The sequence below is a fragment of the Dufourea novaeangliae genome, unplaced genomic scaffold (genome assembly GCF_001272555.1).
Source record: "Dufourea novaeangliae isolate 0120121106 unplaced genomic scaffold, ASM127255v1 scaffold165, whole genome shotgun sequence".
NCBI classification, from domain to species: Eukaryota; Metazoa; Arthropoda; class Insecta; order Hymenoptera; family Halictidae; genus Dufourea; species Dufourea novaeangliae.
The window spans coordinates 648,211-675,350 of record NW_015374045.1 but is presented as its reverse complement, the minus strand read 5'-3'; the positions used below and the strand labels follow the sequence as shown (position 1 = coordinate 675,350).

The 27,140-nt window shown below is 34.7% G+C and overlaps 9 protein-coding genes across 16 annotated transcripts in view; 4 read left to right on the top strand and 5 right to left on the bottom strand.

Moving 5' to 3' along the window:
• The window catches only part of LOC107189595 (formin-binding protein 1-like), a 32,112-nt gene extending 31,112 nt beyond the window's left edge, over nt 1–1,000 (bottom strand). For both annotated transcript variants that reach the window (XM_015578154.1, XM_015578155.1), the window contains exon 1: nt 786–1,000. In XM_015578154.1, the coding sequence (XP_015433640.1) occupies nt 786–809 (24 nt within the window). In that variant the 5' untranslated portion in view covers nt 810–1,000. The remainder of the gene's footprint in view (nt 1–785) is intronic.
• A 1,316-nt stretch (nt 1,001–2,316) lies between these two features.
• LOC107189636 (neuropathy target esterase sws) lies at nt 2,317–8,541 on the top strand. Its single transcript, XM_015578211.1, has 14 exons — nt 2,317–2,418; nt 2,493–2,912; nt 3,004–3,332; nt 3,437–3,749; nt 3,831–4,124; nt 4,195–4,574; nt 4,661–4,829; nt 4,912–5,289; nt 5,359–5,634; nt 5,734–5,920; nt 6,438–6,554; nt 7,117–7,437; nt 7,518–7,813; nt 8,265–8,541. Exons 1-14 carry the CDS (start codon nt 2,359–2,361, stop codon nt 8,364–8,366), a joined length of 3,642 nt encoding a protein of 1,213 aa, XP_015433697.1. The 5' UTR covers nt 2,317–2,358; the 3' UTR covers nt 8,367–8,541.
• Nucleotides 8,542–8,643: 102 nt separating this feature from the next.
• On the bottom strand, nt 8,644–11,703 carry LOC107189634 (folylpolyglutamate synthase, mitochondrial-like). 3 transcript variants are annotated; one of them, XM_015578207.1, is made up of 4 exons: nt 11,658–11,703; nt 10,423–10,565; nt 10,093–10,208; nt 8,644–10,009 (listed from the first exon to the last, which is right to left on the bottom strand). In XM_015578207.1, exons 2-4 carry the CDS (start codon nt 10,495–10,497, stop codon nt 8,659–8,661), a joined length of 1,542 nt encoding a protein of 513 aa, XP_015433693.1. In that variant the 5' UTR covers nt 10,498–10,565; nt 11,658–11,703; the 3' UTR covers nt 8,644–8,658. The 3 variants fall into 3 exon arrangements, with proteins under 3 accessions (XP_015433693.1, XP_015433694.1, XP_015433692.1); XM_015578208.1 differs by lacking the exon at nt 11,658–11,703 and adding an exon at nt 10,657–10,726 and having other exon boundaries at nt 10,301–10,565; XM_015578206.1 differs by lacking the exon at nt 11,658–11,703 and adding an exon at nt 10,657–10,726.
• Nucleotides 11,420–14,134, top strand: LOC107189635 (probable uridine-cytidine kinase). Of its 2 annotated transcripts, none has more exons than XM_015578210.1 (5): nt 11,420–11,698; nt 11,859–12,115; nt 12,199–12,344; nt 12,440–12,586; nt 14,003–14,134. In XM_015578210.1, exons 1-5 carry the CDS (start codon nt 11,450–11,452, stop codon nt 14,122–14,124), a joined length of 921 nt encoding a protein of 306 aa, XP_015433696.1. In that variant the 5' UTR covers nt 11,420–11,449; the 3' UTR covers nt 14,125–14,134. The 2 variants fall into 2 exon arrangements, with proteins under 2 accessions (XP_015433696.1, XP_015433695.1); XM_015578209.1 differs by lacking the exon at nt 14,003–14,134 and adding an exon at nt 13,048–13,458.
• A 511-nt stretch (nt 14,135–14,645) lies between these two features.
• On the bottom strand, nt 14,646–15,549 carry LOC107189591 (ubiquitin-like protein 5). Its single transcript, XM_015578152.1, has 4 exons — nt 15,471–15,549; nt 15,308–15,392; nt 14,814–14,994; nt 14,646–14,727 (listed from the first exon to the last, which is right to left on the bottom strand). Exons 3-4 carry the CDS (start codon nt 14,989–14,991, stop codon nt 14,684–14,686), a joined length of 222 nt encoding a protein of 73 aa, XP_015433638.1. The 5' UTR covers nt 14,992–14,994; nt 15,308–15,392; nt 15,471–15,549; the 3' UTR covers nt 14,646–14,683.
• A 138-nt stretch (nt 15,550–15,687) lies between these two features.
• On the top strand, nt 15,688–18,255 carry LOC107189641 (nucleolar complex protein 4 homolog B). Its single transcript, XM_015578225.1, has 6 exons — nt 15,688–15,844; nt 15,938–16,040; nt 16,269–16,682; nt 16,760–16,807; nt 16,888–17,251; nt 17,321–18,255. Exons 1-6 carry the CDS (start codon nt 15,707–15,709, stop codon nt 17,823–17,825), a joined length of 1,572 nt encoding a protein of 523 aa, XP_015433711.1. The 5' UTR covers nt 15,688–15,706; the 3' UTR covers nt 17,826–18,255.
• Nucleotides 18,256–18,339: 84 nt separating this feature from the next.
• LOC107189594 (serine/threonine-protein kinase SCH9) lies at nt 18,340–21,859 on the bottom strand. The gene is made up of 7 exons (XM_015578153.1): nt 21,388–21,859; nt 20,486–21,195; nt 19,585–20,418; nt 19,342–19,502; nt 19,072–19,283; nt 18,613–18,996; nt 18,340–18,468 (listed from the first exon to the last, which is right to left on the bottom strand). The coding sequence occupies exons 1-7, from the start codon at nt 21,715–21,717 to the stop codon at nt 18,442–18,444; spliced, it is 2,658 nt and encodes an 885-aa protein (XP_015433639.1). The 5' UTR covers nt 21,718–21,859; the 3' UTR covers nt 18,340–18,441.
• Nucleotides 21,860–22,895: 1,036 nt separating this feature from the next.
• LOC107189596 (casein kinase II subunit beta) lies at nt 22,896–25,647 on the bottom strand. Of its 4 annotated transcripts, none has more exons than XM_015578158.1 (5): nt 25,151–25,647; nt 24,611–24,686; nt 24,261–24,363; nt 23,809–24,211; nt 22,896–23,720 (listed from the first exon to the last, which is right to left on the bottom strand). In XM_015578158.1, the coding sequence occupies exons 2-5, from the start codon at nt 24,680–24,682 to the stop codon at nt 23,609–23,611; spliced, it is 690 nt and encodes a 229-aa protein (XP_015433644.1). In that variant the 5' UTR covers nt 24,683–24,686; nt 25,151–25,647; the 3' UTR covers nt 22,896–23,608. The 4 variants fall into 4 exon arrangements, with proteins under 4 accessions (XP_015433644.1, XP_015433646.1, XP_015433642.1 ...); XM_015578160.1 differs by having other exon boundaries at nt 23,809–24,190; nt 25,151–25,172; XM_015578156.1 differs by lacking the exon at nt 25,151–25,647 and adding an exon at nt 25,013–25,138.
• A 431-nt stretch (nt 25,648–26,078) lies between these two features.
• Nucleotides 26,079–27,025, top strand: LOC107189627 (probable low affinity copper uptake protein 2). Its single transcript, XM_015578196.1, has 4 exons — nt 26,079–26,119; nt 26,191–26,456; nt 26,536–26,765; nt 26,833–27,025. Exons 2-4 carry the CDS (start codon nt 26,191–26,193, stop codon nt 26,931–26,933), a joined length of 597 nt encoding a protein of 198 aa, XP_015433682.1. The 5' UTR covers nt 26,079–26,119; the 3' UTR covers nt 26,934–27,025.
• Nucleotides 27,026–27,140: the final 115 nt, after the last annotated feature.

Here is a 27,140-nt window from a genome sequence, read left to right as displayed (position 1 = left end):
AGAAAAGATTCTAGAAACCCGCGAACAACGATCGTTTTGCGTTTAACCCCTTTAACGGATCGCGGCGAATCACGGTTGAGACGAAATTTCGTCCGATAACGGGGTACCTATATACCTGCCGGAATCAGTACAAGTTCAGGCGTAACTTGTATATCGTGCTTGTGGCTTCCCGAGAGTTCAAAGTGGGACCGAGGAACATCAAGGCGTGAAACTCGATAAGACGTGCACACAGATAAAATACAGCCTCGGTATCTTTCGACACGACGCAGAACAAAGCAGGATACGTATGTTGAAGAGAAAACAAAAAAAGGGGGGGGGCTGAAGAAAGTGGTAACGATCTCTGGAAACGTTTGCGACCAAGCGAGAACTTGGGGAGTTTGCGTCACGATAAGATGACAAGTCACTGTCTCACCGTAGCGCCGGGTATTCGTCGAAGATTTCATGAGAAAGGAAGCAAGCGAAGGAGCACAGAGCGATGAGTACACGTACACCCGGGTTGGGTACGGTGGACGGAGAGGGGATACACTAAAGGAGAGAAGAACGTCGCCCGCGGCTAGCAACCGCAAAGGCAAAACTCCCGTGAGTGGTTTGCCACCGTGAACTGGTTTTCAGGAGCTAACGTTGTTACGCCGTTGGCGAAAACAACGGAGCGACACGTTCGATGACAATGTTTTACGACAATGGAACGCCTATGTTACCCGGCGTGTGTCCGTGCGTATTGCGAACGAGCGGAGAGAAAAACAGAGACAGATAGGTGGACGGGAGAAACGAGTAGTAGAACTTACCCAGAGCTCTGTACCCCAACTCATGTTCGCTGGGCCGGGTAAACCAGGCACGAGCAGCAGCCTTGTCACACTCGACACTTCACATGTAGCGTCGCGATTTCGATACACTTTTTCTCTAGTGAACACGCGTCAAAAACGCATGAATAATCACGCGTCAGACTCACCGCGCTCACCGATCACTGAAACATCTCCAACATGTCGGCCTGTAACCACTGACTGGCCGGACCCAACTGTCCATCGAAAACCGCCCGGAATTTTACCGTAGCGCGCTCTACCGAAGCTTTCCTGTATAAATACACCTGCAGAGGGGCAACTGCCCTTTCATTGGTGGAATATTTCCCGACACTGTGCCGCGGCTATTCAAACTATAATTACTAATGCTACATAAAAGAACAACGGTTAACGATAATTCACATTTAAAATAAAGAATAAATTGTGAATTAGAAAATGAAATTATTTTATAAATTACTTATTACTTCTTATAGAAATTAAAAATTTGTATACTATATCTAGTTTCCTTGAATTCATTTCGATGCTAATAAAAGGGACACTCCTTCGTGTATTGTAGTTATAATTTTTTTAACATGGAAAATAACTTGTTTAATTTCTTTTAGAGAATCGTCTATTGATTATTAGATTATTATATACTTTACAAGTTGAAATTTTATATAATAATCACAAGCGGCAAGTTTGATTTATTGTAATTAGAGTATTTCTATTTCGTAGTTTTTTAACTTAATAATGTATACATAGCGTACCGAATGTAGTATCAAAGAATATTTTTCACTTTCAATGTTTCGAAATTGTTGGATATACATATATATGTGAAAAATGTTGCAATTGATTTGTGTAAAGCAAGTGCGACTAAAATGGCGCTGGGTGACTCGAGCAAAGTATCAAAGGTCATCGGTTAAATGTAGATAACTTATTTTGACTTATTTTTTCTATCAAAATAAACACATTGCTTCAATTCATCTGCCTCATATTTTCTTTATTTCTTACGAATGAAGTCGTGACGCGTTCTTCATGTACAGTCTTCCAACAAGCTGATGGAAGAAATGAATACCCACCATGGAGGTTGTATTTATTGTATTTCTTACGTTTTTTTTTCACGTATAGAAATATGTGTATATTCTGATTACTCATTACGTTACATTGTTTGTATAAACGCGTTATCGTAATACTATATTTTACTCTGAATTAGCTTGTCACAAGAAGTTAATTATCACTTTTCTTCTAGGTCGTGGATTTGTTTACTGAAAATTTAGGATCCTACATCTTGTCAAGATGGTTTGGCAAATTAATTGCGGAATATCAAACATCAAAGACTCTGTTTATTATTGTGACATCAGTACTTTTAATTCTTTTGATTGTCTCTATAATTATTTTACGAAAATGGAAAAACAAAGAATTTCTCCCAGAAGTGAAAGAATTTGTTGGAGTAGGTACAGGAAAGCCCAGATTCAGAAAAAGGGACAAAGTACTTTTTTATGGAAGAAAGATGTTACGCAAAGTAAAATCCATTGGCGGCGAAGTACATGCGACTGGACAAGGAAAAAAACGAAAGGCTGTCATGAGATTTGCACGCAGACTCTTACAACTAAAGAAAGACTCAGCCCCACAACAATTAAAAGTATCTGAACTTCATTTCAGATTTTATTGCTTTTTACCATGTTCCTTTTACAACCAATTTTTGTACTTGAATAGGTCTTGGAACCACCGGCTGAATATTTAGAAGAAGATCTAGGTCCTGGAGATAGAGTACCACCAGATGCTTTGTACATGTTACAAAGTATTAGGGTGTTTGGCCATTTTGAAAAACCTGTATTTCTGAAATTATGCAAGCATACAGAAATTATGAACCTACCAGCTGGGAGTACTCTATTTAAAATTGGAGACCCAGATGAAAATTTATTCATTGTACAACAAGGCTTGGTCAATGTTTATATTACAGGACTAGATGGTACTCAAGTATCATTGAAATTAGTAAAAACAGGAGAATCAGTAACTAGTCTTCTTAGCTTTACGGATGTACTTACTGGGCATACAAGTACCTATAAAACAGTATCTGCTAGAACTGTGGAGGATTCTATAGTAGTGAAGTTACCAATGAGTGCATTTCAAGAGGTATTATTTAATCACATAATGCAAAGTAATAAAGAAAAAAGTTAATAATTATGATTGCCAATATAATGTATGTATATTTCTACACTAATAGGTTTTCCAAGATCATCCTGAGGCATTTGTTCGAGTTATCCAGGTCATTATGGTTCGCCTCCAAAGAGTTACCTTTACTGCTTTACATCAGTATCTTGGCTTATCTGCAGAATTAGTCAATCAAGGAACACATAAAAAGAAACAAAGCCCGTTTTCTGGATCGCCAGTTAGGTCACGAACTAAAGAAAATTTTTCCACCCAAAATATGGAAAGTCAATTCCCTGCACCTGCAGCTACTTCATTAGAGCATCACGATGGAAGTGAAATGCTCTATCGTGATGCTGCTACTTTAAGTAGTCCTCAGTCTGTACCTATTGTCATAAATAAACGGTAAGTTACAGAAACAGACTTGATTAACAAAGAATGTATTTCTATTCATTTTCATTCTATAATAGGCCAAAGACTAATCTTGATTGGAAAAATCAAACTTTAAGTCCACAATCAGGTCAGAACACAGCAGACGCGGTACCAGAATGTGATTCTCACTGGCCGAATTCTTCGCCTATGACACCACAACAGGGATCACAGCCAGATGTACACACAGGAAATTCCCATCCAACGAAGAAACGCTCTACTACCGCTGAACCGATTCAACAGCAACTGGACGAGGCGCACCTTGTACAACTAGCTACAGAAGCATTTGTTAGAGAACTTGGTTTGGAAGATGATTCAATACTGAAGGATGGTAAAATTCAAATTAGAGAAGTACCAACCGGAACGTATTTGATGAAGGAAGAATCGCATAAGGTTTAAATACATATAATACTGTCTCGTATGTTATTTATAACAGTTTCCAGTGTCTATCAACGTTGTGCATATATTTTTCAGGATGTTGCTCTTGTTTATGTTGTATCGGGTTCACTGACAGTCAGTCAACGAGTTTCAGAAGGCAGAGATGTAGGTCAAGACGTTCACATGTTTAGCGCTCATCAAGGTGAAATTGTTGGAGGGTTAGCTGTATTGACTGGTGAACCCTCTTTTTATACTATCAGAGCAAAGCATCCTAGTCGCATAGCACTACTTAGTAAATCAGTATTCTTTGCAATTATGAGAGAACAACCTACTGTTGTATTACACGTAGCCCACTCGGTTGTTCGAAGACTTAGCCCCTTTGTCAGACAGGTAAAAATATTTTACAATGGATTTCATCTGTTGGTTAATATCGATTTTTAATTTATGCCTTTTTTTCAAGGTCGATTTTGCTCTAGACTGGTTGTTCCTTGAAAGTGGAAGAGCCGTGTACAGGCAAGGAGACGAATCAGACTCAACGTTTATTGTATTGAGTGGTCGACTGCGGTCAGTGATTACATATAAGAACGGAAAGAAAGAACTCGTCGCAGAATACGGTAAAGGAGATCTAATAGGCATCGTAGAAATGGTCACGCAAACTCCGCGATCGACTACGGTTATGGCAGTCCGAGATTCTGAACTAGCAAAATTACCCGAGGGACTGTTCAATGTCATCAAACTCCGTTTCCCGATAGTAGTTACGAGGCTTATAAATTTACTTGGTCATCGTATTCTTGGTACCTGGCAACAACCACATGCGAAATACAGTGGTGTTAATAGACAGTAGGTATCAGGAATGAATTTGTGACTCCAATCGTACAATTGACAGTGAATCATTTTTGTAAATTTTTATACAAGCACATTTCCAGACGAGCCGCTGCAACAGTCGATACAAGACCAGCTCAAGTAAATTTTTCAACTGTTGCTATAGTCCCAATATCCGACGATGTACCACTAACTGCGTTCACTTATGAACTTTACCATTCGTTGTGTGCTATTGGACCATGTACGCGTCTTACTTCAGACGTTGTCCGTAAAGTAAGCAGTTGAAATCTATTCTCTCATGAATTCTGTTAACGAGTGAAAAAATTCTACAAATATTGGTTTTTTTTATCAATAGACATTAAGTAGCACCATCATGGAACCCGCGAATGAATATCGTTTAACATCATGGCTTGCACAACAAGAAGATCAGCATCGAATCTCGTTGTATCAGTGCGATCCAACGTATACACTGTGGACACAACGATGCGTACGACAGGCTGATTGTATTCTTATTGTGGGTTTAGGTGATAGGCAACCCTCTATAGGTAGAACAGAGCGTGAAATTGAACGTTTAGTAATGAGAACGCAAAAAGAATTGGTGCTATTGCACAAAGAAGGTGGACAGCGGCCCACGAATACTGTGCAGTGGTTGAACATGAGATCTTGGGTTTCTAGTCACCATCACATTCAATGTCCAAAGAGAATGTTCACGAGAAGATCTCAGTATAGAATTGTAAGGACATGAGATATCGTGGCTTTTATTTATATTAGATGAGAAATTCATATGATTTTTGTTTTCTAGAATGAATTGTATTCCAAAGTTCTTATGTCAGAACCAAACGTACATAGCGATTTCAGTAGACTTGCTCGCTGGTTAACCGGAACTTCGGTTGGTCTCGTACTTGGAGGTGGTGGTGCTAGAGGTGCAGCCCACGTGGGAATGCTCAAAGCGATTATTGAAGCCGGAATACCCATAGATATGGTCGGCGGAGTCAGTATTGGGGCATTTATGGGTGCGTTATGGTGCATGGAGAAAAATATTACGACAACAACTCAAAAGGCTCGTGAATGGTCTAAGGTAGATACTATGATACAAAATTAATGAAAGTATCGTGAATACATCCTGATCTTTTTTTTTTTTTTTCATTTTTAATTTGATGAGTATTTTTCTGAACAGAAAATGACACAATGGTGGAGACAAATAATGGATTTGACATATCCGGTGACATCCATGTTTTCTGGAAAAGATTTTAATAAAACGATTCAAGGGACATTTGGTGATACATACATAGAAGATCTGTGGTTACCATATTTTACAATTACCACAGACATCACTGACTCTTGTATGCGTACTCACACGCACGGTCTGTATACTAAGCAAGAAAGATTAACGTTATTGAAAGCATTGATAGTTTCCAGTTCTTTGTGATTAAGTATGCTTAAGATATAATCCGAATTATTGTGCTTTAACTGGAAATTCTCTCGCTGTTTTAGTAGAATTCATTTATAGACCCTGTAGATCTGTTTTTTCACCCAAAGTATTATTTTTACATTTAAACACACATGTATGTATATATATATCGTAGAGCTTTGCGTAGAAATAAGCTTGAACAGCGGGAGTGAGCTTTCTTAATAATCGTTGTTGACGTACTCTCCGTTCTGTATCGTTAATCGCCAAGGCGAACATTATTTTTATGTAATTCGTTAAAATAGATATACAGCAAGGATCTTCCTATATACTTCTATTAAGCGGCAGTAACGAAGAGCTTTGGGGCTACTGATATTTGCTCTAGCGTACATGATACACATTGTAAACAGACTATAGGATGTGAAGAAGAAACGCACGGACACAAATTAAAGAACTTAATTCGTCGTGTTTAGGATCGCTGTGGCGGTACATACGGGCTTCGATGTCTTTGTCGGGTTATATGCCACCCATGTGTGACCCGGTTGACGGCCATCTCCTACTCGACGGCGGGTACGTCAATAACCTTCCAGGTAATTTGAGCGTGAACATTAAAGAAAAGTGCGACAAGAAGCTTATCTTACTACTATAAATGTTCAGAAAAAGTATTTTAAGTTTAACGCACGTACGCACTAAAGAAAAATAACATTTGTAACTTCTTGTTATATTTTACAAAATTACCTGGATATTCTATGATACTTTTATGCCAATGAAAAAGCGGAGTCTCACATTCGTTCCTTTTTTCATTGATGTAAGTATCGAGACGATTCATTTACAATTTGGCAAAGAAATTATGTAAGTCTTTCGGAAAATAATGTAAAGCTCACTCCCGTTGATAAAAGATGCATTTGTCAAATTCTGAATAGCTAAGTGAACTCAGGTTTGCTATGGAGATGCATTCGAGCCAGTATGACCATAGCGGGGGTCTTTCCTCCTATTTGCGACCCTCTTGACGGGCATCTTTTGGTCGATGGGTGTTATGTTAATAACGTGCCAGGTACCTTAAACCTGTATTGTTTATATTATCAAAGAAATGATACATTCTCTCTTGTAAATCGACTCTCAGTACATACACTCGCAATTTCTGTGTTCAAGCTGACGAAATGCTGAGGCAAGGAGCGCATCACATTTTGGCCATTGACGTTGGATCACAGGATGACACGGACTTGACAAATTACGGAGATTCTTTATCCGGTTGGTGGCTACTATGGAAACGATGGAATCCTTTCGCGACACCTGTTAAAGTACCAAATTTACCCGATATACAATCAAGATTGGCATACGTGAGTTGCGTACGGCAACTGGAGGAAGTAAAGAACTCGGATTATTGTGAATACATCAGGCCACCGATAGATAAATTTAAAACTCTTCAGTTTACTAATTTCGACCAAATTAAAGATGTCGGGTATCAGCACGGTAATTATTACGACAGTATTTAGAAAATAACACTTTTATGAATAAGCACATAATTTGACGTATTCAATTTCTACATACAGGAAAAACGTACTTTGAAGGACAATCAAAAGCTGGAGTTCTCCCCCGTTTTAATGCCGACAGAGAAAATGCTCGGGCTTTACGAGCGAAACACCAAGCATCGACTCAGCAGTCCGTATCCTCGTATACTTTCACGGATTTAGCTCAGATGGTGTGTAAAGTCTCCAGAGGAAGTCGATATGTAGATCTGGATATTGATTCTGATACAGATGAGTTAGAAGAGTACGAGGCGGATCTAGAGGAAGATGCACAAGAAGTAGGTTATGCCTCTGAACCCACTGCCGGTATTCTAGACCAGGTACTGAATCCTTTTAAGCTGTTTTCTTATTACTTACTCCAAGTCATCATGATATACATATATTAAACGTATCCTAAAAATTATGAGAGATTTGTGGTTTTCGTGATTCGGTGTCATACAGTTATTATTATTGTGTCTTTCGGGCGTAAGCCTTTCTAAAAGATTATCCTAATGTTTCGTTAGTGTTGCAACTACCTTCATCGGAAATCGAATGACACAGTAATACTTGTACAATATGTTATTCGACTCCCGACATTGATATAAAGAAAAGAGGTATCCTTCTAATACGTACAAAACTTTTTATTCTTCACTCGAGTATAAAAATAACAATGTAACAAGTACTTATTGTTGCGTATTCTCTTCCATTTGTAAAGTGTCATGTGATGCATATTTTCAGTTCTATGTATATACAAAAATATTTCGTGTAAAAGATTATATTTCTTTGTTTCAGAGCCCTGACGAAAATCATCTACGGCGCAGAGCCGGCGTTTCATTAAGCTTATCTGACACTGAGGCCGAGTCAGAATTAGATTACCATCCAAAAATATTTTAAACATTTTTATTTTGTCACTCTTATTTTAAGGTCGTATAAGTTCTATGTCCTGTACAAATTGTTATAACATTGAAATCACGCATAGCTGAGTGAAAAATGTATTTATACTGAAGTACAAATAAAAATATTAATGAGTACATTGCTATTGTCAAGTTAACAATGCAATATTTCATTAATAATATTACTATGAATTGATACAGTTATTGTTACTATGATTACTAAATATATTATTCTATTATTTATAGAAAATATTCTTGTTAATTATGTGTTTCACCCATAATAATTAAACCCATTAAAATTGTGTATTCATTGTTAAATCTGGGTCTAATACAGCAAGAACCGCACCTACTAAATGTAATGATCCTGTTACGAGAACTTGATGTTTCTCATCGTTATTGCAAGTAACTTGATGTTTTGAAGTGTCCTTTTTTATCTCCCGCAAAACCTCAGAAACACTATTTGCAATTACTGAACCTGCTCCCCAGAATTCGGAATTTTTTAAACATTTAAGTTTTTGTTCGTCCATTCTAAAACGATTGAAAGCATCGTCTATACTTTCAACTCCCGCATAATTTGGTACAAAATATGCATTCTCAAAATGTAGAGATTTCAAAGGTATCATTAGTTTAGTTGAATCTCGATTTCCAGTAACATTAAAGATCAAACTCTTTTTTCCTCTACGTCTATTGGTTACATCATTAAACCACGAAATGCAACTCTCAATACTTTCAGTTGTATGCGCACCATCTAAATAAAAATCAGCAATACTACTTCTTAAAATTTGCATTCTACCAGGCCAGTTACAGGAAGCTAAACCCATTGCAATTTTGTCCATGGACACAATCTTTGATAAATTTGTTTGCTGTACATAGTTGTTATATATGTAGCTAACTTTGTTAGTCTGCACAGTATTATACACAACAGATGGACTTTTATTGCCTTCAACCATAATCCATGTAGTAGCCATTTGAATAGCCAATGATGCATTTTGCTTCTGAACATGGTTTCTTATTTTCAAAATAGGTGACAGATTTTCCCATGTATACTCCTCAAAAGGAGGTATAATGTGCAGTGTACAATTTTCTTCAACTGATCTTTTTTCTAGTACATGCATTGCTAGTGGAAGTTGGGGAACAGAGAATGCAATAGTTTTTGGTTTAAAAATCCCAGACTTCTGATAAGCTATATCCTCTAGAGTATTACCTAGTAAGGATGTATGATCCATTGCTAAACTACTTATACCCACGCATACAGGATTTCTTACAATATTTGTGGAATCCTTTAGTCCCCCAATTCCAACTTCAATTATAGCAACATCAACATTCAAGTCTAAAAATATGTTAAACATTAAAATTGTTAAAAACTTAAAATACATAGGCATATCAGATTCATGCTCCTTTGTACTCTCCAGTTTCTCATACACTTTCCAAAAGTATTCAGCAAAGAGTAATTGACTTAATGATTGTCCATTTATTTTTATGCGTTCCCTTACACTAATTAAATGGGGAGAACTAAAAAATCCTGTATTATAGCCATGTTCACGTAAAATAGCTTCTGTGTACGCACAAGCAGAACCTTTCCCTTTAGTACCTGCTACATGAATAACAGACAAAGTATCCAACTTCTCAAGAGTAATGCCAGTTCTGTAAAAGTCATATTGAAGCTCATATCTTTCTAGTCATAGTAGATTCTTGTTTCTCAACAAACCATATGAAAGAATTATTACCGAAGCAGATACTTTCTTGTATCAGTAATTTTACAAGAATCATTACAATTATTTTGTGTTGCTAAATTCAAATATTCAGCATTGCTTTGTAAACCATGCAATGCTTGTAAAGCAGCCTGAAAATATAATGAATAATCTGTTTATAAAGATCATTTTCTTATACAAATAAATTAATCTGATATGATATAAATAATTATTCATGCTGTACCTTATAAGAGCTCTTGTAGCAATAATTATGATTGACTTTTTGTTCCATAATTACATGTATAATGTGAAAAATTCACTACTTCAAACATATAACTATACTAAACAAACATTACATAAAGTTACCTCGTAGCTTGGTAAAGAGCAGACATAGCGTTGGATTACAGTATTTTGCATAATTCTGTTCCATAGAATAAACATCTATATACATTGGTTGTGTAATCACGCGCAAAATGATAAGCAGGAAATCATAACATGGTATCATTTACCTACAAGTACAAAAACAGATTATTAGATTATGTCCAAAAGAAATGATTATATCTAAACTAAATATTAAAATAATTGTATTCTATAGCATACGTAATTTATTAAATTTAAATATCAACCATGTGGTTTTAAGTAATTGAGACAAACGGTGAATGAAAAATGGGAATTCAAATTTCGGCACAGCATGTCTTATCGGTACAATTTTCAATTAAAACGTTTCCCATTTGTATTTAAATTCATATATTTCTTCATGGTAACACAATGCAGAAATTTTTCTACCGTCACAAAACCTGTTACTGTTTACTTGTAACCGATTTAATTCGTTTTACACATGACCATTTTCCCACCAAATGATGACCACATGCTGCCATGCACGCTAAGGCACATTATCATGTAAATACATAGATATAGGTGTTATTAGAATCCAAAAGCATATACCACGCATGTGTTCACTTCTACATAGTGTATATATGATAACATATGTATGTGAACATATCAATCTCTTATTATAGCATAAATATTATTACACGTTGAAAATAATATATTAAGAATTGAAATGCGTTGTTTTAAAAATATGAAATTAAAAAGTATCTGAATAGTATAAACTTTAAGATACTATATCCTAAATATAATTCACAAAGAAATTTGGGATAACGTATTCTAAATAAAACTGATGTAACACAGACTTAGGATACTGTGTTCTAAGCTGTCCTAAGCTGTATCAGAAGTTTATTAGAATATTTAGCGTAAATAAATAGATTTATATTGTCTGGATACGGACGATTTGAACACCTTATATAAATATTTAGTTGAATAACGTTAACCGGACACGCGCGCGCGCGCCCGCGTTTTTACTTAATGATTTGCACTAAGCGTGTGTCTATCTATGTCTATCGATATTCTTACGCTCGGTATCACTCGTGCAATACGCAAAATTGTCCTTTCTGTGTCGCCGTCAAGACCGACACGGTTTTCAATTAAGAAACTAGTACATAAATACTCAACGATGGCAGATATGTCAATGAACGTTACTACACCACGAAAAATGTCTTTCGGTATCAATGGAAAATTAAATGGTTTAGAAAATAAAACACCTTTTTTGATCGGAGTTTCAGGTGGCACGGCAAGTGGAAAAGTAAGTATGATTATTTCTTTAGAATATCTTAATCGATTTCACGTATTATTTTGCACACAATACAATTTTTAGATGTTTTGATACGTCTTAACCTTTGTAACGTACACGCAGTCTGAAACTCATACGGTTCTTGTATTTTTTTTTCTTTTGGTCATTTCAGTCGACCGTGTGTAAACGTATAATGGAAAAATTAGGCCAGGTTGACATGGATCACATGCAACGACAAGTAGTTTGCATTTCACAAGACAGTTTTTATCGGGACTTATCACCGGCCGAAAAACTTAAAGCCGAGAAAGGTCAATACAATTTTGATCATCCGAACGCATTTGATAATGATTTGATACTTCAGACATTACAAGATATACTGGCTGGTGTAAAGTGTGAAATACCAGCTTATGATTACAGAACAAACAGTTTGTATGTGTTCCTCCTATTTTTATACTATATTAATAGTTGCCAACAACCCATAATATTCAACTAGTATTTTGTATAAATTCCAGAGTGAAGGATCAAATTACAACAATTTATCCTGCAGATGTGGTTTTATTCGAAGGGATCTTAGTGTTTTATTTTCCTAAAATACGTGACTTATTCCATATGAAATTATTTGTAGATACAGATTCAGATACTAGATTGGCGAGAAGAGGTAATATTACATAAAAATGACTGACCTTGTCTTTTTAACAGTATGTATAAAAATAATGATGATGATTAAATAAATAATTTCAATTATTTTTATAGTACCCAGAGATATAAAAGAAAGAGGAAGAGATTTAGATTATGTATTGAATCAGTATATGAATTTTGTAAAACCTGCATTCGAAGAGTTTTGCCTACCCACAAAGAAATTTGCGGATGTAATTATTCCAAGAGGTGCAGACAACACAGGTAAATAACATATAAAGAAATTTGTAATTTCATTAACAATACCTTTAAACGTAGGATGCTGTATTTATTTTAGAATGTTTTATTATACTTGCTTAATATTCAATACATGACTAGGATTATTAACTTATTCATAAATGTATAATTATGCATTCATAACTTTAATTCATTTTCATTCAGTCTGCACCTAATTTATAAAACTCAATCGTTCAGATTGTTATTTGTTTTGACCTTGAAGCTTAGTACTTAACTCATTGTTTTTCTAAAAATATATCAATTATTTAACGTAACTTAGATGCAGACTTGGAATAAGACAGCTTAAATTTTTATTTATGCACATCTATATAGCTGTTCATGGGTGCTGCCTGGTATGTAAGGGCTGCTAAAACAAGCTGTCTTTTAAGTTAGCATGACAATTAAGGTCATATAAAAACGTACATGGTTTGGTTGTTGTATGTTTGCAGTGGCAATAGATCTTATAGTGCACCACATCTGGGACATTTTGCGTTTGAAAAAGGCTGAAAACTCATCCGGGCAGCATCCATACATCTACCAACATAGACGTACTTCAATTTCATCCGACACTCTCAGCAGATGATTTAAGCATGATATGCTCATTTATAAAAGCACTACATTCTTTTTATATATTATATCATATATTTTAAGTACTTAATACTTCTCCCCTGTACTTACAAACACTGTATTTGTACTACATTTATACTAAGCAACAGAAGATATTGCTTTTAAAAAGTGTATCTGCATCCATTCTACCCTCGCATGGGGTGACATTAATTTTTACACTGTTCCTAAGGATATGGATATACTGCATGTTTTTACTAAGTACCTTCTCCAAATATTATAATTCCAACATTGCATAATTATTCAAATTTATATCTAAGACTAATGTACTGGAAACTTTTAAGTATAACATATGTCAACCATTGTAAGCCTATGTATATGTATGTATAATTATGCATGTCATTGAAAATTTAGTTTTTTTTTTATATAATGTACTTTAAACTGGTTCAATGCTTTGTGCATTTTTATAGATGTAAATTAAAATTTTATCTTAAGCAATTTAAATGAGCATAAAGTATATATTGTTAGTATAATTCTGTAAAATGTGATATTTTTAATTTCAATCGATGCACATTTACATACTACCATACTTGAGTGGACAATTTAATTGTGTTGTCTTGTGTGATGCTGATCACTTTACTTGGTGCTCCCATTTTTCAGATGCTCAAATATCATTTTAATCCCCATGAAAATGTGTCATTCTTTTACAGGGCAATTATTTAAATTGTGTAATTTGATATAACATTTATTTAGATTGTAAAATGAAATAATAATAAAGAAATTAAGGTGATAAAATAAGCAACCTTTAACCACTTATTTATTTGTTATGTTTTGTTACAGTGGCAATAGACTTGATAGTGCAACACATAAGAGACCTCTTAAGCAACAGGGGTAGTAGGGTTACAGTGCAGCCTGAATATTCAATAAACAAAACAGAAAAACTGTTCAAGAGGCCACATTAACTTTTGAAAGGTTTAGAGCTTGACAGAAATAAGTTCACTAATTATGTTTTTGTTTTTGTCATTCCTAATACTCGCATATATTTTAATGTAGAAACTTTGCATTGAATTAGTGATAAATGAGATAATGTAATAAGAATTTCAGAAAATATGCAGTGAACTATTTTTGAAAACTGTTTATAGAAATTCATAACTATTGTTAAACAATCTAAAACCTTAGGTACAAAGTGTTAATATCAAGTATTACATTTTACAGTGTGAAAAAGGCTATATTAATATGAAATCAATATATAAAAATACCTTAGCAAGAGTCAGATGTTAAATAACATCTATAAGCCACAAGGTTTACACATTATAAATATCCATGATCATCAGTAATGCAAAATAAGATTATTTTTGCTGCTGCTACATTTGTTTACTGTATAGTTATTATATACATTATGTATACTTAAATACTATATAAGATATAAAATCATAAACTGCTTAAATATAAAAATGATTTTTATTGTTATTATTGTGTTTATATTTAACAATGATTTGTGTAATAGTAATTGTTAATTATTTATTGATAGTAAAGCTCTAAATTCATGCCATCATGAATTTCATCTGAATTATTAAATTAAGGAAAATATGTTATAAATTTTATGATATTGTATGACAATATAAAAGTGTATTTAATCTCAAAAGGATACAATCTTGTAGTTTTATGTGATCCTTAAAAATGGTGTACCATTTTTTTAAAACAATTTTTTCCCAATGTGTTCCAGTTTGAGCAGCTATTAGTTTCTTTAAATCACCTACCGTGTCGTCTGGATTACATTTTACTCTAACTTTTTTCCCAAGACGGTCATTACATGTTACTTCTAGCATTTTCTATTTTGTCCAAATAGGTAAAATAAATAATTATTTAATATAGTATTGTGTCTACTGAATGACTATATAATATAGTATTTTTTATATTACATAAACCATATGACTTTCATTCCAAAAGACTCAATGTCAAAACAATATCGAATTCACAGGTTATAAACCAGCAATAACAACAAATGAGGTATAACAATTTAAACTACTGGAAAACATGTACTCAATAGCGCGACATGTAGCATTTTATACGAATGCTTTTCAAAAATATATACAGAATGCTATTTATATACAAATGTAAGAATAATGTGCAATATTTACTTACAGGGTGTCGTTATATTACAGTCGTAAGAAATAAAGCTTTCTTGTTTACACACTCGTGGAAGGAAAACACACGTTGCCACAACTCCCTGCGACAAAAAAAACTTCAAAATCGTCTATACTTATACGTATGATATATGTTTATATGAATCGACAATCAGTCTTACAAAACTGAGAACGTTAACCAAACGATAAAAATGGTACGGATAGCATTAGCGACACACGTTATCGATTTCTCTTACACTGTAGACTCGGATCACAGTCTCGCGGTTTAAATTTTCCAATATTCCAGGCTTTAACAGCACACAGTGCAGTGATTACGACGAAAAATAAGAAGACGAGAGAACACGTCCACGACGTGCCGCGATATCATCTGCCATTACCGAATTTTCCGTGGACGACGATGGCGGATGCAGCAGATCTTCCCGGCGCTTCTTCCAGCCAGAAGATGTCGTCGAAAGTTTTAAGGCAAAAAGCACAAGAGTTTCTGGCTTCAAGAAAGCACGCGAACAATCTAGTAGACATAATAGTTCAGTGGGACGTAAGTTCGAGTTTTAAAATCACTTCTAATCAACGAATATATTAATTTTCTAAGGTTATGTCGCTTATTAAAACTTTTGATCACCCCCGTCAGGAATCCACTTCGTCGTGTCTACTCACGATAGAGACGATGTTTGTTGAGGTCTTAAGAAGAGGCGATATGTATCTTGAACGTACAATAACGCTCACGATTTCAGGTACGTCCGAATATTTCGATACTCTCCTGTCGTTCGATGTTTGACAACACGTATATCACCCTCCAAATTTTTCGATGAACATTCCATCACGAACAGTCCACGCGTTTATATTTTGTGAAAATGTTTGTATGGACACAAAATTGATGCGTGACAACAAAGAATTTAACGTTTCGGTTTCGTAAACACTTAGAAATATGAGACAGCTTTTCCATAAGATTTATGAAACAGAGCCAAGTCCGGAGGCAAGATACATCAACTGGTTGAGAAACTGTTATGAAGAAATATGGGAGAAAATATTATTGTCGATAGAGAAATGTCGACCTGCTATTCAACTACAAGCTCTCACTACTGCTATTAAACTTATGGCAGAGGAAGGAAAGAATCCCTTGGAACCAACTGGGAATTTAGGGTATTACTTTCCACTACATCGGTTGAAACCTATCCTGATGAGCTTACTCTCACCAGAGAAAGACAATACCAGTTTAATATTTAGATTTCAAGAAATCATAGAATACCCTGATGCCCTTTATTATACATGGAAATGTCTTCCTTCGTTGACTCCAAAAAGACAACCACACGAAGCTTACATAAAAAATTTACTCGAGCTTATACACAAGTTGCCATTGCCAAAGGAAACTCCTGGTATAAATTATAAAGTACTAAAGTCATGTATAGATTCTATTGAATATAGTATATAATATATTTCACTTATGTTTCAGAATTTGGCATGTCTGAATATAAAAATTTACTATGTGGGTCACAGCAAGGTAGAGAAATTTTTGTTATTCTTTTTTTTTTGCACATGTGTTAATTACATCTTTTATGTTTCCTGATTCTCTTTTATTAGATACTAAACCCTTTGTATGGGATCAAGCAGGAGCTAGACGTGCACTTAACAAAGTCTGGGTTTGTGTTATGCATTGGGAATTGACTCCACAGTTGCACAAACAGTTATTGATAGTTCTTCTAGAACGAGTGATGTCACATCTAGAGAAGCCTGTTCTATTAACAGACTTCCTTATGGACTCTATGGATGCAGATGGACCTATTGGTTTACTTGCGTTACAAGGTGTATTTGTACTGGTTACCAAGCACAACTTGGAATACCCCAATATTTTTACCAAACTTTATTCTATGTTCGAACCAGAAATCTTTCACACAAAGTACAAAGCTCGTTTGTTTTATTTGTCCGATCTTTTCCTTAGTTCGACGTGAGTATTTGCGGTATCTCTTCCTAATTCATATCGGAATCACCGATTGTATTCGTACTTATTTTCCAGGCACTTACCAGAAGCTTTAGTTGCTGCCTTCGCCAAACGACTCGCGCGTTTAACTCTTGTCGCACCACCCGAAGATATTCTTATTATTTTACTATTTGTTGGGAATCTCCTACTTAGGCATCCTGGTTTAAAACGTCTCATTGATCATCCACAAGGAGGAGTAGTTCCAACGGAAGAAAGTAACGGTGCCGGCGACCCGTTCCTAATGGAAGAACGAGATCCATTGTTAAGTAATGCACTCCTTAGTAGTCTCTGGGAAATCAAAGCCCTACAGTGGCACATCATACCAAGTATCGCTAGCGCTGCGCGTTTTATTCGGGAACCACTTCCGTCTGTCGAGTATGATATGGCATCGGCTTTAGAACGTACGGGAGGTCACTTATTTGATCGGGAATTAAAAAGTAAAGTGAAAGATATCATGCTAACATTCGAAAGGCCCGATTCGATGACTCTGCCGAAAGGTGAAAGGTTATTGCAGTATTGGCAGTTAACGGCAATGCACTGACTGACGATATTTGTATTATGCATTACGTATGCATAACGTGCAATACGCACTGCTATTAAAAGGAAAACTGTACTTTCAATGAGCAAGAAAACGCCAAGGAAACGACGAAGAAGTTTCTGCGTTTTTTTTATACGTTAAGAACACAAAAATGTAATACGAAGATATTGCATACTTTTGTATTATTTGAAATCTAAAAATAATTGTAAAGGAATTGATTCGGAATACATTCTTTCACGAGCAACCTGTAGATATATATTTTTAGATTCCAATCATGCAGTTATCTAGCACAATGGCTGCTTGTGAATACTATTGCTTATGTTAAATGGAGTCGTTTGTATGCATGAATGTGTGATAATAAAATGAAAGATATTTTAATTTAATAGATCACGCGTGTTTCATTTGGAATATGCGATATCTGCTTGACAAGTAACATACAGGTAAGCATCCGTGGATTCTACAATACAGAGTTGTGTCATGATACAATCTTATATTTTAAACCAGTATTCAAATAAATCCCTTACTATAATACACTTAAATAAGCACCCTACGTATTATTGCCGATTGTTATGTATAAAAAGTTTATGTACATAATTAGCAGTACTTAATCAAGATAGTGTTATGTATGCCGTCTGTTTTCCAGAACCTGGAACATAAAAAATAATTACACGTTATTTCTAATTGTTCGAATATTTTTACTTATGTGCATTATATGTGGTAAACAAAATTTTGTATAAAAAAATTTATTTTGTTTATAATACAATGTATTGTGTAAAAAAAATTCACAAACCCGTGTTAATTGTCGCCATTCATCTTCGTGTAATGCGTGTTTTATTTTCACCAAAAGGTTTGCTGGAATGTTTGGCATTTGTGTTAATCTACGTCCTTGTGTAGTAGGTACATATTCTACTTGCAAAAGCTCGGCCACTGTTGGCCGTGTTTTTGGATCATGTTGAAGACATCTGCGCATCACATCAATTAAAATCGGTGGCGAAGATATAACTTTATCACCCTCTCCCGCTGGCAAAGTTGCAGGAAAGGAGATGTTTGGTTTCGGATTAGTAATCGCATTCACTTTAGCCCATTGTGAACGAATATGGTGAAACGGTGTATGACCGTACACTAAACTGTACAATATACATCCTAACGACCACACGTCTGACTTGAAAGTAATCTGTCAAAGGAACATATGCATATTATTATTTGGTCGTTGTAATCGTTATTAATTTAGCAAAATTAATTTTTATACTTTGTATTTAACATTGTGAGTGGGAGAATCTGAATTTCCTCCTGTGTCCATTAGAGCTTCTGGACTGATGTAATTTAAAGTACCTATGGGACAGTCTTTTACAACAGACGTCATGTCTGCATTCATACTGGAAGCAATTCCAAAATCAATAAGCTTTAGTCTTCCCTTTACTAATAAAAAATTTGCAGGTTTCAGGTCAGAATGAATTACCCCTGGAAAAATAGAAAAGTACATAATAAACGAATCATTTTCATCTGCTAAGATATTTACCATTATCGTGTATATGTTTAACAGCTGTTAACATTTCTGTCCAATAATAAAGAATCATTGTAAGAGGAATATGTCTCTCTTGCGACATCGTTTTTAGAAGACGACTGAAATCTGTATCCCCCATTTCCATTACCACATACACCATGGGATACTTAATTTCGCTACAACAAAAAACTCGAATGTGAATGCTTCTGTGCTTGTTCTGTGTGTCTGTCATTATGTATTTGATAAATAATATCTTACTAATCAAACATTTTAACAACACACGGTGCTTGTAATTTATGTAGCATTGATATTTCTTCTAAACAACCTTGTGCTGAATCCTTATCCATACGATTAAGATTAACACACTTAATGGCACATAGTTCAAGAGAAGTTAAATCTTGCACTCTTAAAACATCTCCGCTCATTCCCCGACCAAGCGAACCCAAAATCAAATACTCTTTTCCTTTTACAAAAACAGTTCTGGTTTGTTTTGATATGGGAACATTAGATGGCATGGAAAACTGTACAGTTGCCGCAGTACCTGCAGCTCTGTTTGATTGTTGCTGTTGACTTTGATTATTCGCCACTGGATACTGATTTTGAGGATCATTGCATACAGGTTTCAAAGCATCCTTGCTGTCCTCATTAGAATGAGTAATGTGTTTATGAGCTGATATTTTTTTCTGTGCCATTGTTTCTTTATCCTCTCCATGTGGATACTTATTTTCCTTTAATTGTTCATTAACATCTGATTCCAATTGTGTAGGATTTTCAGATGTTTCGAGTATTTGTCTATTTACACTTGTTCGATGGCTTAAATTCTTGTTAGATAATTTATCTTGAACTTTAGGCATTTCTTCATTTACTTTGAAGAATTGTGCAGGATTTTCTGATGCTTCAAGTATTTGTCTGTTGATACTTGTTCGGTGGTTTAAATTTTTGTCAGACAATTTATCTTGAACTTTAGGTGTTTTTTCATTTACTTTGGAGAGTTGTGATCCTTGTAGCAAACGTCTGTTTGAGATATTATTATGTGTAAAGCTTCCTGTATCTGCTAAAGGTTGTCTTACTTTACATTCTGTACTCAAATACCTACAATTAAATATTTATTTGTATAAAAAATTATAATTAATGTCTATATTGTAGTTGAATTGTGTACCTTGGAGTTTCCTGTTTTACCATGCTTGTAGCAAAGTAAATAGAATTCTTGGGTGTCTGCATACTGTCTTTGTAGTTAATATTTGTACTTTGCAATGGAGTTTGTTTAATGTTACTTTGCATCCAGTGACACGAGGTTGTAACTGGTGTCAATCCAAGACCCTTTGATACATCAGACAGTTTATTTTGTGGTGTTTGAACAATATTTCTACGAGAGAAACATGGATCTGGACGTGAAGAACCATGTGATACATGTTTCATAGGTGTTTCTACTGCCAACTGTTCAGAGGAATTTATTAGTGTACCACTGTCTGATTTATTAGAAGAAACATTTTCATGGTGTGTTTTATGTTTAGTTATTGTTGCCTTTGTGTCTAATATTTCCATTTTCATGTTTGTATTCTGTAACGTACATGTTCCAGGTTGCTGTAAATTTTCCAAATTTTGAGATGCAAAAACTGAAGATTCAAGTTCATTTACTTTACAAGAATTATATTTATTCATAGATTGACGGTCACTTTTACAAGCCTGTTCTTCATTTGATTTTGTTCTAATATCTGCAGTAGCAACATGTTTAGTTTTATGCTCACTCTGAAATGTTTTCTCTTGTGCAAAAGCATTTTCACAATGTAATTGAGTATGACTTGATTGCTCACATTTTCCATGTTTCTCATTTTTTGCATTATGGTCATTTTCAGATGATTTTAAACACTGTTGTGTCATATTAGTTTCACATTTAGTATCTGCATCAACTTCTACATTGATAGACCATGTTCTATGATTATCTTGTCTTAAATCTTTGTACTTATTATCGTATGAATCTACAGTATTATAATTATTATGTATGGAGACATGTACCTCTGCAGTTACATTATTTGTATGACATTCCTTGGTGTTATAGACTAAAGAAGAATCAACAAGGTTCTTAGTTGCAGTCAGTGGTAAAGCTTCAGAAGTTGATTGTACATTATTATCAAATTCTGTTTTAGGTAAAGTTAACGACTTATTCGACTGATTTTCAATACTATCATCTTGAGATAAAGGCTGAGGTTCGTCGGAATCTGATTCAGTATCAGAATCTTGTGGTTTATCTTCACTCTCATCATCATCACTTTCATAAAAATGTAATAATTCCTTTACACGTATCGGTTGAAATTTTGGGCGTGAGTTCGTGTGATTCTGATAATCCATGCTGCTCATAACAGCCCTACCATTTGTCGAAAGATTCGACATCCTTTAAAAATATAAACAATCCACACTAATTGTTTAAGTAATCTCAGGAAGAATCGTGGTTCTAACAGGCACAGTACAATATCAAGCCAAGATATCAAGCTTATTTTAAATGATAATTGCTAATTATTCAAGGGGTTCTTCTTTCTTAAAAATTATTAAAAACTCTCGAGAACTACTTGGTCTTTGTTGTTCCGAAAGCATTGTCGTAAGTATGCTTATCAAAATCACTTCAACTTTGATGTTAAACAGATCCTTGAAAGACGCATCTGTAAAGTTATCTACTTTACTGAATATGAAAAAGTACCCCTTGTTTTCTTCAACACGTTGATAGAAACACAAAGTTGACTTTTGTGATTCCAGACTGTTTGATTTGTATCGTACTGGTCTTCTGTTTACGTCATCAAATTCAAAATCTAAAGGTGTACACTGATTGGTCAATTCGTACAGTGTTGCACCACAAAAAATTTGTGGACTAGGGATATTTAAGAAACTTATATCGGCGCATACGTCAGATGCAGTTTATTATATTAATATAAAAATAATGGTTTTGATATCATGTATAATGTTATATTACAACTCTAGTGTTTGAAATATATATAATAAAATATTATAAATCGTTACTGCTTCCAATGCATGTTACAACTTAATTTATTGAACCAAGCTTCTTTCAAAACTGCGTACATTTTACAGTTAAAATTTTATATTAATTGAAAAAATTAATTTTTAAAATATTTGATACTTTTATTTATTCGATCAAAATTGTAATCCATGTATTTAATATTATACAAGAATAAAATATGCTATTGGAAATATACATTGAAAGAATACAAAATTGCGTATGTCTCAAATGTTCTCAGAATTTAATAAACGATATAATGGAAAATATTGTCATTCTTTTTTTGCAAACAGTATCTTTAAATGTCTAAAGCTTAAATAGAATTCTTAAAAAATTAAGTGATAAGTTTAATGACACATAACTTATTTGATTTTATGTAGACAACAATTTTGAACACTTATAATAATTGTAATACAAAAACCATTGTATTAATGATTCCTATTTCTCTATATTAAAATATACACTGCCTATGTTAGATACATATAGTGTTCAGAAATGGTATGGAATTTCCATTCCGATCGTTAAACGTTGCACATAAGACCGACAAGAACTGCTGCAATAAAGAAGATTATATAGAACATTGTGCAGTCTTTGCTTTTAATCTTACTCCATATCTTTCATCTGAGCTTTATTAAGATAAATCATGTATAAATGAAATGATTCTTCCACAGTTTAAGTTAATATTACGTCTTAATTAAATTAAATTATATTTAACAAATTCTCAATTCATGTATCGTTTCCTCTGTCCGAATAATCAGGATCCGATGCTATCTGTTCCTCCGTTTTTCGATCAATCATCCGTGACCATTATTACGCGCAATAACTAGTAGACAGCAATCTCGGAGATGCAAAACTCATCTAAACAAACATCTGTTCCCTTATATTCTAGTAATTATCCTAAGTATGCATTTTATCGTTTGCTTTAATGGACAAGACTGGATGTAACGATACACATATAATTTGCAACATGAAAGAAAAATTGCCACTAAAATTGAAATAAAGACGAGCACGGCGCGTAACGAGCATTAGAAATTTAATATATCACTCTTTAATCTTTTCGGCATACTATAAATACCGTGGAAAACCCGAAAAGTATAGAGTGTTGCGCTTAATGTCGTAATCGGTAATTGAACGAAACGAACAGTATATTTCAGAGCCTTGCTAAGATGTATAAAGAGCGATATAAAAAATAATATTTCATTTAATTCTTAGGGACGAAATCAGGAATTGTATGATTAATGAAAAAAAAATGTTCTGGACTATGTTGTAATGCTCTTAACGTTTTCCATTGTTATAATTATTAAGAGCCCGCAACGGTGCTTTGAACGTTGACGCCGATTGTTGCTGCATCTGATATGCTAGAGGATGTATTTTAAAGCCATATAACCTGCAATGCATTAGTATTCATGTTAAGTTGTTTTTTATATTTTAAAACATAATGCTAGCTTTTATTTGTAACATGTTCTGTGTCTTACCTAGGTACAAATTGATTTGCTGCACGTTTTGGTCTATACTCTGGGTGAACCATAAAAAGCATGTGTGGAAATCCAGTTCCAAAATATGCTCCATCGGTATGATGATGCCGTGAACTTTTTGGTGTATATACATCCATACATTTGGGGCAATAAATTTTCACCATTGCCTCCCCAGGAACATCACTAAGGCCTATTGGCAACATGGACTGAGATTCGCAATAAACACGTGGGCAAAAACCAAAATCGCCGGATTGATACTTTTCAACCATTTGAGCAATGCCTCGATTGGTAAGAATATAACGGGCATGAATTAGCCCATAAAGTAACTCAGCTGCTTGTTCAACCAATTCTGTTTGATTCGGGTGTCCATCCAATTCATCATCTATATTAACACAGTAGGATTCTGAAATAATTTTGATATTTATACTGGCCACATACTAATAATTAATTACCCGGCTCGAGATCAAGTATCATATCTAAAGCTTGTCTATAATGTGGTACTTGCTCATTTAGTCCAGTTAAATTAAACTTATCTTGGATATAATCCTCATCAACCTGCAAAAACGTTGTATTAATTTCCGCAAGTAACATAAGAAACATCAATAAACTTACTATCATCGGTGCACTGTATATCGGTAGAAACGATACGTGTTTCACCTAAATTTGTGACGCGGTTATGGAAACCGTATCATGAAAATAAACAGTGCAAAACATGTTTAACCTCGGCGAAACGGACGGACTTCGAGGGAGAAGTACGTGCGAGAAATAACAGATGATTCCACGATGTGATGGTCTTACTTACCTCGCAGAAAAACTCATTGCCACGGAGGGTGCAGAACCACGAAATCCAGGATACCTCCTCGGAGCTGCTCATTTTCCTGCGGACGAAGTAACAACGGTAGAAAACTTCCTCTTTGTTAAAAGAGAGGACCGCCGCGTTGAAAGGGCGCAGGTCGCGCGTGTGTAAAATGCGTGATGATACGTGCGCAAAAAAGTTCTCGAATATCTCTAGGTGTATTATGCAGAGACATATATTCAACGTCGGCGCTAAGGTGCACGCCTGGCAATTGGTTAGAAAGGCGGCAACGAGAAGAACGACACGGGGGGGGGGGGGGTGTACAGAGTGAGGGGGAAGAGCAAATGGAGTTTTCACTTTACTAGGCAAGATGCTCGACGTTACGATCTGTCCGGCGAATTCACCTACGTTTCCGTGGTCATTGCTGCTTCGTCAATTGATTTTCAAGCACGATGTACAGTCCGACACAGCCAGGAAGCGCATTACTCGAGAAAAAGCCTCGCAGGACGAACAAAAACCCAAAAATAAACAGCCCTTACGGCTTACCTTTTAGTGCTTTGATTAGCCACGCTTGCTTGTCCCAAAGATATAGGTAGCGCTGTCGTGCTTCACCGTATCCGCCACCTTACGGCCCTTTCTTGTAAATGGCACGATACTTTTATTTAATCCACTCGACCAGATAAAACCTCCTTTCGATTACGATCGTTACAATTTTTGGAATGACGAACAGTCATCGATTCGACCAAGATCTTTCGCCTCGCTTACGGGATAGTTTTCATAAACGATCGTTTGTCCGCTGTACTGACCAATGAACGATCGATGCGCTCTGTATGCACTGTTTCGGCTGTGAATCTTTTTATAATTTATTTTCCCGTACGTTTCGTTAGAAATGACGGAGACAAACGTTGTAACGTTGTAACGATTTCACTATTTAATTTTCATTCGGCTTGCACGAGAATTGGTTACGGGTTCATGAAAATTTTAAACGGATTTGCACATTACACTTTGCAGTCACGTGATGATGCGACTTCCTAGCAACTTCAAACAATGCGATACTGACAAATTAAGCAGAGGCAACTTTTTGTTTTTTTAAGCATGCAATTGCACGGTCCACATTTGATCACAGTACGATTATGGTACTCGCATAAATATGTGGTGTTGTGTTAAGTTTCCTGATGTGTCATTGTTTGTTTCGTTTGCATGGTTTTTCCAAAATATGATATCAGGTCTTACTTGATTTTATTGTTATGTTTAAAAAACTATTGCAAGGTAATAGGAATAAACACAAGAGTAAATTAATAAAGCCTAAAGTACAGATGCTTACGAAGTTTAAGATGTAATCTCAGTACACTGTCACTGAACTGTAAATTATGTACAGTTTAGTCATTAATGAATAATTGGGTAAGGCTAGGTGAAGTGCAGAATGTGGAAAACGAATAATACATTCATTTCTTATCAGTTTGAGTGATTATCTTTAACATAGCTGTATGTTGCAAAAGATTAACATTGATTACGGTACGCATAAAGTGAACTGTTTATTTCTACAAATGTTTCATTAATTTAATATTGAGTCTATCTGTTTATAGATGCATATGTGGTTTTGGTTTGGAGACAACTTAGGTAGCTTTCTGTTACCAGGATATAATGTAGTCACAACCCCTAGCTTTATTTGTACCTGTGTGGGCTTAACTGCACTTGCAATATTATACGAGGGTATGAAGATTTTACAGATTAAAATACAGCAAAATAATGTAATTCGTATGCAAGAAAAAAGAGCTGGAACATCAGAAAATTCGTCATTGCTATCCAAATTATCTTCGAGGTCTATTGGAAAACAGTTCTCATTACAATGGTATATGATATTCTTTTTTGCTCTTTAAACAAAAAAAAAACAACTATTGCATTTGTAATAGAAAGTATTATTTTCTTAGTATGAGTTGGTCCATGTGGTGTCTTCAAGTGTTTCATTGGTTTATACACACACTTTTTGGCTATATTTTAATGTTGGCTATTATGACATATAATGTATATGTTAATATTGCTATTATATTGGGAGGGTGCATTGGATATTGGATATTTGGTCCCAAACTAATAGAACTGAATTTGGCAAGATTTCATAAAAGACAGAAGTTACTCAATTGTGATGAAGAATGTGCAGGAGGTAAGAATCCAAATACCTTTTTAACACGTTCGTTTAGAAATTTCATAGTATGTGTAACAATTTCTAGATAATATAATAAATCAAGGACCAGAATCAACAGTTTCTGTTGTCACAGAACAACTAGTAACAGAAGCTACTGTTGAAGTTCATGTGCCTAGAGATGCATAAGCCATACCATATACATAAATCTCCAATACATTGAATAGCAATCTATCAGGTGTTAATGTATAGAAAATTTTATTTTAGATATACATCTTGTATAAAACAATCAATAACACAAACAATATTGTTGTATAAAAATAAAAATACAAAAAATGAACTGATTATTAATGTATTACCTATTTTGAATTGGTAACAAACATAACTAATACTCAT